The 14,944-nt window shown below is 35.2% G+C and overlaps 1 protein-coding gene across 50 annotated transcripts in view; it reads right to left on the bottom strand.

Annotated features, from left to right (window-relative positions):
- Positions 1-14,944, bottom strand: part of ttn.1 (titin, tandem duplicate 1) — a 140,941-nt gene that overhangs the window by 83,326 nt on the left and 42,671 nt on the right. For 18 of the 50 annotated variants that reach the window (XM_073913116.1, XM_073913108.1, XM_073913109.1 and 15 more), the window contains 25 exons: positions 14,043-14,669; positions 13,797-13,853; positions 13,575-13,661; positions 13,348-13,407; positions 13,072-13,158; positions 12,827-12,910; positions 12,148-12,192; positions 9,978-11,768; positions 9,428-9,478; positions 8,942-9,337; positions 8,545-8,814; positions 8,184-8,459; positions 7,955-8,094; positions 6,189-6,315; positions 5,817-6,083; positions 5,314-5,580; positions 4,813-5,076; positions 3,539-3,678; positions 3,315-3,441; positions 2,951-3,217; positions 2,584-2,850; positions 2,228-2,494; positions 1,983-2,122; positions 1,145-1,271; positions 511-653 (listed from right to left, as the gene is read on the bottom strand). In XM_073913116.1, coding sequence (XP_073769217.1) covers positions 511-653; positions 1,145-1,271; positions 1,983-2,122; positions 2,228-2,494; positions 2,584-2,850; positions 2,951-3,217; positions 3,315-3,441; positions 3,539-3,678; positions 4,813-5,076; positions 5,314-5,580; positions 5,817-6,083; positions 6,189-6,315; positions 7,955-8,094; positions 8,184-8,459; positions 8,545-8,814; positions 8,942-9,337; positions 9,428-9,478; positions 9,978-11,768; positions 12,148-12,192; positions 12,827-12,910; positions 13,072-13,158; positions 13,348-13,407; positions 13,575-13,661; positions 13,797-13,853; positions 14,043-14,669 — 6,374 coding nt within the window. The remainder of the gene's footprint in view (positions 1-510; positions 654-1,144; positions 1,272-1,982; positions 2,123-2,227; positions 2,495-2,583; positions 2,851-2,950; positions 3,218-3,314; positions 3,442-3,538; positions 3,679-4,812; positions 5,077-5,313; positions 5,581-5,816; positions 6,084-6,188; positions 6,316-7,954; positions 8,095-8,183; positions 8,460-8,544; positions 8,815-8,941; positions 9,338-9,427; positions 9,479-9,977; positions 11,769-12,147; positions 12,193-12,826; positions 12,911-13,071; positions 13,159-13,347; positions 13,408-13,574; positions 13,662-13,796; positions 13,854-14,042; positions 14,670-14,944) is intronic. The other 32 variants (XM_073913125.1, XM_073913118.1, XM_073913121.1 and 29 more) reach the window with 4 other exon arrangements.

Below are 14,944 nucleotides of genomic sequence, written 5' to 3' on the forward strand. Positions count from 1 at the left end.
GCTGTAAAAAAATTCCCTGCTCTGTTAAACATAATTTGGAAAATATTTAAAAAAGAAAAAATAAATTCAAAGGGGGGCTAATAATTCTGACTTCAACTGTATATATATGCATGAAAAATATCACTGCCTTTATATTTTAAACATATTTCATCGAATGTCTATAACTAACCCTATACCACCTCCACTTCAACAGCACTTTTGAAGAAGTTAAAAATAACCAGAAAGGCGCCTACAGGGCAGACTGGACCAGTGTTATCATAAAAACTCCAGCAAGTACTGCCAGAAATCCATATATGCCAACAAATATTTATGAAACGCTTTTCACTAAGAATTGTCAACCTTGACCAACAAAATATACATTGTATGTACACTGGTAATCTACAGTCTATTATAATATTCAGATGCTAAAGAAGATACAGTTACTTAAAAAAGGTAAAGATGCTGCAATTAGCCAAAAATAAATAAATAAATAAATAAATAAAAAGTTTAATCTTAAGAAAAGGAACTTACCCTATCACTTGGCTCCATTTTTGTTGAGCCCACAAACCATTCAACAGGAATGTCTTCATATGAGAGCTCACAGTCAAAGGTGGCAGTTTCTCCCGCAGTGACAGTGACATCACGTAGAGGTCGGAGAAGGCCAATTGTGCGTGCTTTAGAAGCAGAAAAAGCCATCCTTAGTATTACCAAGAGACAATTCTACTACAAACTGTCATAGTGCTCTAGTATTAAGCTACAATTAGCAAGACAGAAGTACTACTCAGATTTTCGGTTTATCACACAGGTCCCTGGATCATTAGCAGGTTGAAATTCCTTGCACTGCCTGTGTTCAGATAAACTAGGAGGCATGGTTCAGTTCTGCCTATAACCCCCATCCTCTCCTGATAAGGTATGGGGTTGCTAAAATAGTCTTGACTTCTGATTGGCTGCTTACTCATTCCCACTATGTTATCTGTTGCTGTCCTTCAGCATATATTGTTTTACTAACTAAACAAGAACAAACTTTATTAGAATCAAACTTATAACAATTATTAATAACTGAAACAATTGTTTTTTTCCCCGCTAATAATAGTAATAAGAATAATAATAATAAAGAATAATTTCGGAAAAGAGCTCATTTCTTTTAATTTTTTGGTTAACTCACCTTTCACTCTAAGCTGAGCAGTTGATTTAGCATTAGCAGCACTGAAGTCCACAGCACCAGCCATGTCCATGCGAACATTGTAAAGGATAAGCATGTGTTTGGTGCCTTCCTCCTTAATTTCGCAGTCCTAATAAATAAACAAAAACATGCTTGAAAAATAATTTAGCACAGAGACCAATTAACTGTAAATGAGGTTTAACTGCAAAATGTATTGAATAAGAAAACATTCAACCAAAATGAAAACTGTAATGATTAAAGGTCCCATGAAGTTCTTTGAAACCTGCATTTTTTTTGCGAAGTTTAAACTAATCTTAACTAAAACATGAAGATATATTAGCTCCTCTCTTTTTTAAAAGCAGCCAATAGCATTTTATTTTTATCACAGCTGTGGCAGAGAGAGTTGTTGAGTTTAAACGCATAAAATAAAAAGCAAACAAGATATGTCAAATACTAAAGAGCATTTTATTGGTCAGAAAATCTGATGAGAAGCTCAAGTAAAAAAAATCATTGATCCATTCATGTGTCAATGTTTATATTTTCTAAATGTGTATTTTGTCACTGTTTTGGAGCACACTAGCTTATAGATATCCTTAAATCTAACCTAGTGATTCAAACATCTAAAAAAAAGACATATATGTATTTAAATTCCACAGGACCTTTAATACAAAACATACATTCAAAATTATATTTAGAAATGATTATTATGAAATTCATTGTTACAAATATAATTCTATTTAAATTATTCTAATTATTCCAACACCGATAAACAGCAAAACGCATCTGTGCTAAACTGCTATTGAGAAATAACTATTTGGTATTTTTGAGTAACAGAAATTACAGGTGACTGGTGCAGGGCGTCTCCTTTGAGTTTCCAGTGACCGTGAACATCTTCCTCAGAGATTTCAGTCTCAAAGCGAGCAGTCTCTGTCTCTGTGACCTCCACACTATACAGTGGGCGTGATATCTTAATATCACGTTCTGCAAGAGAATAGGAGTGGATAAGGAACCAGGTTATGGAATTTCTATCTATATTTCTGTATATACAAAGACTTAACGAATAAATACATGAATAAAGTTACAAACCTTCAATGTTAAGTTTGGCTGCGGTTTTGTCAGAGCCACAGTCACACACATATTCGCCAATGTTTCCCTTTTCTGCCTTCTTTACTGTCAGGATGCGTTTCTTTCCATCAGCCTTGATGAGGACGTTCTTGGAGGGAGTGATCTCATTGGTGTCTTTGAACCATTTCACCTGAGCAGATGATTTGCTCACTTCACACATCAGGACAACCTCATCCTTCTCTACCGCGGTGTAATCCTGCAACTTGGTGGTAAAGTAGGGTTCTCCCTCTGTTGAAATTCAAGGGAAAATTAAGTTAATCCATTATTTATCAGTATTGGAGAATGCTGTAGGAGAGTCTATGTTTTTTTAAGCATACCAAGTACAGTGAGCATTGCCTCAGAGGTTTTTCCAAGAGCCTCAACTTTAATGAGAGATGTGTCGTCAATAGACACCTCTTTGAAGGACAGAGTATGAATCTTGCCATGCTCAGACATGTGCACCACTTTGCTTGGATGCAGACGAACATCGTTCTTGTACCAGGTGACTTGGATCTTCTCATGAGAGAGTTCAATACTGAACTCTGCAGTTTCACGCTCTTTAACGGTGACATCTTTAATGGGTCTGACAAATTCCAGACGAATTCCTGAGTAGAACAATAAATGCAGATCAGAAAAGTTTTTAAAAATAATGACTGCTGTTCATCACGCAGCAGATAACAATGTGTAATATAGTATTATAATTACCCTGAATAACAAGTTTGGCAGATGTTCTCTTGTCCTCGGCTTCAAACATGTACTTGGCCTCATCCTCATAGGCAACGGATTTGACCACTAAAATATGTCTTTTCCCTTCTGCGAGGATTTCAAACTTTTCATCGACTTTCAACTCCTGAGATCCCTTTAGCCAGCGGACAGTTTTAGCTTCTCTTGACAATTCAATCTCAAATCTTGCTTCATCTTTCTCATACACTTGTACATCGCTCAAAGGCATGACAAAAGAAATAGGCAACTCTATGACAGAGAAGAACGGAAAGATTAGATTACAAAACTAAAATAATCTATATAACATTAAAGACATTTTCAGTAGTAAGTTTACAAATTTAAATACCTTTAACTTTAAGGTTTGCAGAACACTTAGCGTTTGCTCCCTGGAAGGTAACCTCTCCAGACTGGGAGACTCTGCAGTTGTAGAGTGTTAATGTGTGTTTTGCCCCATCCTCAATAATTTCAACATCCTGTTGACAAAATAAAAGTTAGAAAAAAAAGACCTCTTTTTAAGTTGCAAGTTTAGTATGTCCATGTAAAAAGACTTGTTAATGCAAATATACTCACAGGTGATGCAGATAAGACATCGCCCTTCAGTTTCCACTGGCCATGGACATCATCTTCGGAGATTTCCACCTCAAAACGTGCCGTCTCACCATCAAAGAGCTCAACACCATAAATTGGTTTGACTACTTTGATGTCACGAGCTTGAATAAAATAAAATTTGTTTAAAATAAATCGCTATTTTGCATTTAAAAAAAATAGCAAATATAACACAATACAATTTTCAGTCTTTGTACTGCAGATAGGATTAAGATATAGTATGGGTGTACAGATCCCAACTCAGGAACACACATGACCCGCAGATGAATAACTTTTTTGAACTTGTAGGTTAATCCAACATTTATAGCAATTGCAGATAGATTGCCTCCGACACCATTCAAATCATGTGTATGAAAGCATTTTGGCTTCCCTGTAAAATATAATGATGATGAAAAAAACTGTGGTTAAACCTAAATGGTTTCTTAGGCTATTAATTAAAGGGGTTTCTGTCACTGCTTGTTTATCCTGCATTAACACATTCAGTGTAAATGCTGCACAATTAAACATTAAAAGATCGTGATCTCAATTCAAACCCGCACAACATGAATGATAGATGATTAAGATTTGCATATGTTTATTAATCCTTTGAAGCGCTCCATTCAAATCTGATTTTGATCGAGAGAGATTTAGTTTTTACAGTTTTTTAGTTGGTTACAAACAATTTAAAGTTCAGATATAAGCACTGATGTTTATGGTAAAGATTAAAATCACCATTTAATGGGACTTGACGCTGGTGAATGTTGCAGCAATTTCATAGTTTGCCCAATAGGTGGCGACAAACAACTATTAGAATTATGTCACTGAATAGGTTTTCAAAATGATACACTTATAATGCAACATTAAGTTTTATGTGTGAATTGTTGAGTCATTTATTTAAAATAAATATGATATGTTGTACAAGATGTTATTTTTCTATATTTAGCATTATCAGCAACAGTAAACAAAGATCATATTTTATATTGAATATTTTCCTTTTTTTCAGCTGGTTCTTTTTTTAAATATATGTTTTTTTATTAAAATTACAAGTTCTAAGTTCTGTTTGCTAAAACCAATGGTTTTTGCAGTAATATTTTTGTATAAATGGAAAGCAATTGACTTCTCCCTTTTTGCTGATCCAAAAAATGGTCCGATCAGTGATTCAAAAACCATAGTGTGATTTGAATCGTGAGATTTGTACACCACTAAAGGATTGTATCTAGCTATTACCCAGTTAACTATGAGAAACCCTGATTACATACCTTCAATGTTTAGGTTGGATGAAGTCTTGTCTGTTCCACAGTCGCAAACATATACTCCTTTGTCTTTGTTCTCAACTTTCTTCAGATTAAGGATTCTTCGTTTGCCTTCGACTTTTATGGTAACCATCTTGGAGGCTTTAATTTCAATTTCATTGTGGAACCACTTCACAGGAACATCCCTACTCAGCTCACAGTCAAACGTGACTTCATCTTTCTCAACTGCAGTGTAATCTTGTAACTTGACGGAAAAAAATGCATCGCCCTCTGTAAAAACAGATTGCCATGTTAAAATTCAGAAACTGGAACATGAAAAATGATCTACGCAATATATATATATATATATATATATATATATATATATATATATATATATATATATATATATATATATATATATATATATATTGGTTAAAAACAAAAATAGGGTTGAGAATAAGGGAATAGGGGACAAGAATTTGTTCATTTGATGAAATAAATATGATAAAATAAAAATACAATTACCTATCACCAGCAGATTAGCCGTTGTGAATATTCCTTTAGCTTCTGCTTTTATTTGGCAAGTATCATCTAGTGATACTTCTTTTATTTCTAGTGTATGTTTCTTTCCCACCACACTGGTGAACACAGTTCTGCTTGGATGCACTTTTATTTCATTTTTGTACCATGTCACGGGGACATTCTCATGAGAGAGCTCAAGCTCAAATACAGCTGTTTTACCTTCCTTCACTGTTAGGTCCTTTAATGTTGAAGTGAAGTTCAGCCTCATACCTATGACATTAGTTTATTGCATAAAAAATTTACTATGGGCGCAATAAATGGTTATACAATAAACTTGGAAAATGAGTGAATTTATTAGTGAGTTTATTAGAAAAGTAATTTTATTAGCATTTTTGTTTATTATTTGTTATTTGTTAGGCTACTCATTAATAAACACGCTTGGTTAAATTTTGTCAGAAAATAATTTGACCAACAGTTCACTAACCAAGATGATAACCAAGACTTACCCTCTACTATCATTTTTGCTTTTGACGATTTTCCCAAGACCTCAATACTGTATTCTCCCTCATCCTCAAAGGCACAGTTATTTATAATGAGTATGTGTTTCTTTCCATCATCAATGATTTCATACTTATTTCCTTGTGTAATAATATCAGAACCTTTAAACCAAATCACTTTAGATACATCCTTATTGATGGTGGACTCAAACTTTGCCTGTTTCTTTTCATGCACAGTAACGTCTTTCAGTGGGACTGTGAACTCCATTTCCAACTCTGGTAGGCATGAATGAACATTGTCCATAGCAATCACTCATCCACATTTGAAACACAGAATTTGTCTTTTATTTTGTTTAAGAAAAACATTCATTGTTCTCTTACCTTTCACGTTGAGCATAGCACTTGTCACAGCATTAAGAGCTTGATATGTAACTTCGCCAGCCTGGTCCAGCTGAACATTCTTGATTGTGAGGAATCGTTTTGTTCCCTCAGATCTGATGTCGCATGTCTAAAATAGATTTTAAAATTACATTTAAAATAAAAATAATTCTTATATTCATACTGCTAGCTGGTACATTTCTCAGATGAGAATTTAAATTCTCAAAACTACCTGTTCAATCTTCACATCATTAGTTTATCCTACTCAGTTTTGCGCGTATGTTTTTTTATGCACATTTTTAAAATGTATGTGCATCTTGGCATTTCCATCCAGCTATTTTTATACACATAAAAAACTGGTTGATGGAATCGCCAAGATGCGCATAAATTTTGAAAAACATATGCGCAAAACTGAGTAGGATAAACTTTTTATTCCATAAGAAAAGATATGCATAAACTACGACAAAAACACTTTTACCAAACAAATTCCAGTAAGCGTATTAAAAAAAGTCGATTTTAAAAAATGTGATTTTGTTATAAAAGATTGTGTGATGATTAAAATGTGTGTGAATGGAAAAACCAGCAGGTGGAGCACATTGTAAAATATCTGAAATGTTATTTTGGTCATTCTAAAATGTCTTAACCATTTCAGTATTAGTGTTTACTATATCATTAATTACATTCACAATTGTCAAGATCGCCTGTGCTTCTAGTCTGATGCCTTTAAACACCACCGCGCATTCATTGCAAGTCAGGATTGTCTTCTGAGGTGCAAGTCATTTACTAAATAAAGAAAAGATTGACCCAGCTTCTCCTACTGCAGCAAATTCAGTTTTTACTTTTGATATAGGTGACCGTTAATCAGAAAGTGACAATTTTTTTCTCTTTGGCTACTTATTATATGCGATATTCCAGTTATGCACATACATTTAATTAGCATCTTTGGATGGAAACACAGCTATTATCACTTGTGCACATTAAAAAACAGCTTCTCAGTTTTTTTGAACAAGTTACAAATGCTTTGGTACTACCATGCAAATGATGATGAGGTTTCCTACATTATAAGTAGCTTATGTCATGTTGATCAAAATGTTTTATAATAGTTCTCTGTTGAATAGTCTAATTCCCCACAACTGCACTGCATGATGGATTAGCGAAAAAGGGTTTCACACTGCATGACTTAACAATAGGAGAATTGCAGACAACTGTGTCTCGTTCTACAAACACAAGTGACATGGAAACAACCCGAGTTCACGTAGTATATCTTTAGTAATTAACTACATAATAAGAAAAAAGCCTTTATTGGGGTAGAACATGAGCTTATTTTGCTCACATGGCCTTTGAGAGGAATTAGCAATTTCTCCTCAACTTTATTCTTTTTTGACCCAGTTGTAATATTGCTCAGATGACAAGTCAAACAGGCACAGCTGCTCCTGCCAAATTTCCACTAGTTTTCCTCCATTTCTCAGGTCCAAATACAGCGAAAAGAAGCACTTTTAACTTCTCCCCCAACCACAATGACATAAAGGCTTCTCATTCTGATGGCACTGACATGCTCATTGACACAAATATTTATTTTTGAGAGATTATCTAATGATTTTGATCTAGATACTAATGCATGTTGTTTTGAGAAATTCACTTACTGTTTTGCAAATTTCAATTCTGATCTGAGAAACGTACCAAAGTGTTTGAGAAAAACTGTAAAGTAAATTCCCCAACATGGCGAATAACTATTGGAGCACACCTTTGGAGTTTAAATGGAGTCTTACCGGTGATCTTGTCAGAACCTGTCCTTGAAGTTTCCATTCTCCAGGCACATCATCCTCCGAAATTTCAGTTTCAAAGTTGGCTTCAGTTTTCTCAACCACCTCCACACTAGCAAGAGGCTTCAGGATCTCAGCTTCGCGCTCTGAACAGGTAGAAGTTGTATACAACCTTTTTAGTTGGTAGAACAGTCCACAGTCATTGTTTATATTTATTTATATATTATTTACATACCTCCAAGCGTTAGCTTTGCTGCATATCTGCGGCCTTCAACCTCTACAGCATACTCAGCAACATCATCAGGCTGGGCATTTTTAATTGTAAGGGTGATCTCTTTACCCTCCTTCTTCACCTCAGTCTTGTCTGTAGGCTCATTAGGGATTTCGTCATTACCCTTGTACCACTTCCAGTTCGGGGTTTCCTTAAAGAGCTCGCCCTTGAATGTAGCAGTGGACTTGGGTTTCACATGCTGATCCCGCAATGGTTTCACTAACCAGTCCCTAACGATCTCTGTTGAATACATGCATGGGTGAATTCAAAAGGGCTGTGAATTCACCAAAAGAAATTGCCAAAATAGATTAAATCAAATACATACCAATAACCTTGACATTTGTTTCAGTTTTGATGTTTTCACACTCGCATGTGTAAACACCAGCATCATCATCGTTCATGTCCTGGATTGTGACGGCACGCTGCAGGCCAATAATATTGATTTGAATTTTGCCAGGAATCTCCTTCAACTCTTTTCCGTTCTTCTTCCAGACCACATCTTTGTCCTTGCTCAATTCACAGGTCAAATACATTGGCTGTCCCTTGAGCACGGAGGTCTCTTCTTCCAGATTCTTTGTGAATTTCACAGGTAATTCTATATAAGAATAAATAAGAAATGCAACATTAACGATAATACATTTTTTCTAGACTTTACAGAGCGCCACAACATCAATGTTAGAAAGAACAGAAATTACACATGGAAAAATATCAGTTGCAAATACCTTCAACTACAAGTTTAGCTGTTGAGGTCTTCTCCTTGTTGCCAAGCTTTGCAACACACGTGTACTCTCCAGTGTCTGAAAGCTGTACATCAATGATTTGCAGCTTGCGATCTTTGCCATCAGATGTGAATTTGTGCTTTGGACTCTCCCTGATATTGCTCCCGTCTTTCATCCAAGTGGTGATAGCAGTAGATGGAGAGATCTGGCACTCAAATACAGCAGAAGATCCAATAGACTCAGCCTCTTGCAACACAATATCTTGAAGCTCCTTCACAAACTTCAAGGGGACAGCTTTGAGCTGGAACCCAAATGGTGATTCTCCAGGTGGCTTATCACCACCACCACCAGGTTTCCCTCTACCCCGTCCAGCATCACCAGGAGATGGAGTTTGTCTTGCTACAATAATAATAATAATACAATTTAACAATTTTGGGCCAGCGACAAGTTATTAAATTATGAACATCTCAATGCACATTATGAACATACGTCTCAGTCCTCTGCCTCTGCCTGGGGCTGGTTCCTCCTTTGGCTTTCCATCTATTATTGAAACAATGTTATTCTAGTAATTAAAGCTTAAAATGTTAAATTCAAGATGTCTGCTTTGTTGGTAGACTATGAATACATTTCAATGATTAAATAAATGGGATTAATGACAATTATTTAAACAAAAAAAGCTCAGGACAAATGAAAGCCATGAAAATGACAAATGAAGATGAAGGAACGAATGACAGAGAATGACAGTGAAACACATATTTGACAGACAAACGGATACATTACAGAACAGGACTTATCAACATATAACATTACATCAAGAGGGTACGATGAATCAAGAATGAAAGAAATTCAACAAACAAGAACAAACAACATCAAAGGAATGACATGAACAAACGAAAGGAAGGACAAACAAAAGACAAACATTAGAAAAATGAAGATGTGTTAAAGGGTATGTTTGAAGTTGGGTTGAGTGGATATTATTTGGAATAATTGTAAGGAGCGATGAGAGACCAGTTGTGAGCATTTGGTGTCACCATCTCACCTTTCTTGTCACCCATTCCTGGGGTTTCCACAACCCCATCCTCCAAGATGTCATCATAGGTTTCAGACCCATAACTATCCTGAGGAGTAAGTTCCCATCCCCAAGTTTCTTCCTCTTCATTATCCTCTGCATCCTGCTCATGTTCATAAACTACCTCCTCTTGCTGTGTAGGAATCTTTTGTAGCTCCAAAACACTAGGTGACAACTCCTTCACCACTGGCACCTTGCCTTTGTTTGTTTTCAAAGGAGGTTCATTGATCGTCTTTTCTTCTTTGGGGGAGACTGCCTTTGGGACCTTCTTCAGAATTACTGACTCAACTGAATCTTTTGGTGAAGTTTTCTGGGGTAATTTTGCACTAGATTTTCTTTCCATTGCAATTTTTTCAGTGGGTTTAGGTTTTGAAATCTCAGCTTTTGGCGAGGGAGTCTTTTTAAGTTCCACAGGTTTTAATAATATTTCCTTCTTATCCTCCATTTTCTTTGGTGTAACACCAATCTTTTTTGACATTTCTGGTTTATCATCACTTCTTGGACTCTTTTTAATCAGTGATGTGACTTGAGGACTTGGTTTATCTACCTTTGGCGATGGAGTTTTTTCTGCAGTTCTTCCTTCTACAGGTTTTAATGATACCTCTTCTTTTTTTGCTTTATCTACTGGAATACTTCCATGTTTTTTGATCATTTCTTTCTCTTCTTCCTTGGGTCCTTCCTGTGTCGTCTTTTCTGGAGTAGACATGCTCTTCATTGGGAGATACTCATGTGGTGGCTCTAGCTGTTTGATCTTTTCAGTCTCTTCCTTTAATTTGTCACTTTTTCCTGGTTCTTTTACCTGAATGTGAGGTTCCTTTAATTTTTGATGTGGTACTAATTTCTCGAGCTGTTTATCATCAATTTTCTCTTTTTGTTCATTAGGAACTTTTTCAGCAGTTACATTAGCCTGTGATTCTTTGGAAAATGGTTTTAATGTAAAAGTTTCTGGCTTCTGATCTTGTGGTGGAATTCCCCTTCCTTTCTTTGGAAATTTCATAGGTTCTTCAGAAATTTCATCTTTAGCAACAGATAATTTTGGCATTACAGATTCTTCAGCTTTTTGGTCTGTAGCTGCCACTTCTATTTTCTTCTTTGAAAGAGGCTCGTCTTTTAAAAGTCTTTCATGTTTTTGAACACCAATACTGTCTTTGCTTCTGTCAATGTTGCTGTCTTTCTGTGGACCAGCAACAGCTTTATCTGGTTTTTCAACTGGTTTTAATTTCACAGCCTCCTTTTCTTTCTCAGCTGGTATTGATCTGATAACCTTTTTTAGAGTTGGTTGAGGTATCTCAGGTTCCTTTTCTTTTGGAATTTTAGTTTCCTTTTTACTTTTGAATTTATCTTCTTTTACTCCCATTTCAAGAGTCATTTCTTTCTTCTCCCTCACATCCTTGTACTCCTTTTTCTTTTCTTCACACTTAGACAGTTTCTCAGCTTCTGTAGATGTTTCATAAGACCAAGTATCTTCTGTGACTTCATAACTGCTGCTAAGTTTGACTTCAGTAACAGCTTCTGAATACTTCATCTCATCTGCAACTATCTCAGCTTTCTTAACATTTCGTAGAAGTGCTTCTTCTTCTGTTGATGGTTCTTCATGGTGAATTTTGATAGCTTTCTTAAGTGATATAAGATCACGATCTTCCTGATGTTCCTTGGATCTTTTGGTTACTTTCTTTAGAGTTGCCATTTCAATTTTTCCATCTTCCTGAATGTGAATTTTACTTTGCTGCTTAAGAAGTGCTTGTGTGGTGCTAGTTGTTTCTGAGACGATAAATGTCACAATATCACATAACATGGACAGTACAATCAAGACATAAGACACATGTACACCCAAAAGGGTTGAAGCTAAAGTAATCAATGTAATCCTCTTTTTATCAATTTGTAATTAAGATGACATTAACTTCAACCCTGAAAACGACACTGACTTAAATGTACAGCATACAAATAAACTGCAAAAACTAATCAAAATAATTGGTAAAAATAAATAAACATATACCAAAAATTAAAAATAAAAGCGACAAAACATACATAACACCAAGCTGACATGTGAACTGTGATGCCTGAAAAGCTGAGTTAAATATGTTTGAGAAATAAACCTTGGACGATTGATTTCTGGAATGTCAGTCACAATGTAACATACCTTTGGGAGCAGGTCCAGGAGCTGAAACGGGGCCCTTGCCTGCATCTGTTTCAGAAATCATTTCAGATTAATACGATAACCACAAACATAAAAGATATAAAAGGTATATTTCAATCGCATCACCATTTACTCTCCTATTTTTTTTTCTAAGTCTTTGCATAACTTCACAGTATGTCTATGGAATTCAGAAAAAAATACCTGAAGCGAAATATCCAAATATCTATTTTTCAATGAAAATGAATATTCTGTCATTGTGTCATGTGCAATTTTGTTTGAGTATTTTGTGTCTTGACAGTCCCTGGTCTTTATCTAATTTCATTTTTATAAAAGACAGTATATCAGCCATTCTACTAATATCTCCTTCAAGGTTTTTAAAATACAAAAGAAAGTAATGGAGGTTTGAAAAGACATTAAGGTAAGATCAACTTTGAATGTACACATTAACTTATGGTACATTTTTAAACATCATTAGCCACTTCACAAACATAACTGTGAATAAGAAACATAAAACATTGCCAATGTCAAGTAATTATATTCGGACAAACATGTAATCACACAACAAGATTTAAAAGATAAATATTAAACACATAAGACATTGAAGAGCACAAAGACACGTTAAAGCTATGGAACACCAAAACAATAACATTTGGTAAAGATGACATGAAAACAGGCACTCTACCTGTGGGAGGAGAGACTTTTTGTTCAACTGGAGTTGCTGTTGGCTTTGGTGCCTCGGGAGATGGTTTCTTTTCAACAGCTGGCTCTTTAAATAAAACAATACCACAATCAAAACCAACAACAGTGAAATAAGCAGAATAAGAAGTTATCTGACTGGACAGGGAACACTTAAAGATGAACACAAATAAGAACAATCTCACATACTAAAGGTGAAGACCAGCAAAATGCTTTCCAGTTTTGCTTTACCTTTAGGGGGAGATATTATTTTCTTTTCGACCAGAGCCACAGTTGGCTTTGATTCTTCAGGAACTGAGGTCTTTTCAACAGTTGGCTCTTTAAATAAAACAGTGACATAATCACATGTACGGACAACATCGAAAAATGTGGAATAAGATGTTATTTGACTTGACAAAGACCATGTAAAGATGTGCAAAGAAAAAGATTGTTAGACTAACATCAAACAACACATAAACACATAACAAAGACAAACAGTTCAGAAAATAACTTTGCCACAATGAATACCTTTTGAAGCCACACTTGGCTTTGGTGCCTCGGGAGATGGTTTCCTTTCAACAATTGGCTCTTCAATTAAAACAATACCATAAGCACAATTAAAAAAAAAAAAAAAAACAAGCACATGTTGAAAAGGTGTAACTGGAGTGACCAAAGAAAATATAAGTATTATGACAAGAGAAGAGAAAAAAGACAGTGACTTTTATCACAGGCTTTCTTTCAGTTTTGTTGAATACCTTTTTGTGGGAGTGATGTGTTCTGTTCAACTGGAGCCACAGCTGGCTTAAGAACATCTGGTTCAGGTTTCCTCACTATTTCTGATTCTTTAAATAAAATAAGTAAACCATGGTCACAATCAAGAAATAAAATGTATAGATAATTTTACAAACACATTATCACACACTGATTTAAGAACTAAAGAGAAATAGCACCAATTCTCACAGCCCTCCGTTATGTACCTTTTTTAGCTGATACAACTTCTGAAACAAGTTCTGACACAGCCTGGGTCTTCTCATCTAATTAAGAATTTTGACATATTTAAGATAAAAGACACTAAAGAAGAACTTGCTAATGCAAGTGCAATGTATAAAGACAGATAAAACTAAATCACAATTGCCTATTCGGCAAATACCTGAAGGCAAATAAAATCAAGTAAAGACTGCAATATACCATTTGAGGCATTTGCTGAAGATTATAATCTTTACCTCTTTCAAGTGCGTTACGCTCTTCCTTCAACTTTGTTTCAGTTTCCTTTGGCATCACTACCGGTGATGTCTGAGGGGTTTCTTCCTGGTATCTCTTGTTTTCATGAACATATTCTTGCATATGAACTTCTATTTCTCTCTGAATGGCCATTTCTTTTCTTGGGCTATCGTCTATGTTTTGCAAAGAGACATTTTTAGCCATTTTCTTTTTATCTGCCACAGTGTCATGCTTTTTTAATGGTGCCTTAATGTTGGGTTTCACCACAGTTTCTGGAGAGGTTTCAATAGTAGATGTCTCTAATTTCCTTTCCTTTTTCTCAATGAGGATTTCTTGTTTGGTCTGTTTCATCTCAGAAATCTCTTCTGTTTTTATTAGTTCAAAAGAAGGTTCTGGCTTCTGGCGAAGCTCTGTTTCAACTATCCTCAAATTGTCAGATGGTGATTCTGTACTGTGATGACTTGCATCCACCTTTACAACATGCTCATGATGAAAAAATAAATCCTCAAGTTGAGAAGGCATGTCTTCTACAATTCCCTCCTTCAACAGCCTTTCCTCCATGCAAGTCTTCTTTGTAACTTCCACAGTACAGGGAATTTGGTCAATTTTCTTCTCAGAAGCTGAAAAGACTTTAAAGATGAAAGATTTTCAAGATTGCACCATGCAACGGTGGCAGAAGAGATTTTTAACAAATCATGCACGCCAACATTGAAGCAAGCAAAGCATTATAAAAACAAATCTCATATTAATATTCTATTAATTTGCTTATTTTAACCTGGGGTAGTCTTTAATTTTACAAATGAATAGCCATAACGCACACTTTTCTATAATTATTGATTGAAGGCACTTAAAATCATTTATCTACTGCTTATTAATATATTAATGATACTAAACATAATTCTCC

This window comes from Danio rerio, chromosome 9, assembly GCF_049306965.1.
Source record: "Danio rerio strain Tuebingen ecotype United States chromosome 9, GRCz12tu, whole genome shotgun sequence".
Taxonomy (NCBI): domain Eukaryota; kingdom Metazoa; phylum Chordata; class Actinopteri; order Cypriniformes; family Danionidae; genus Danio; species Danio rerio.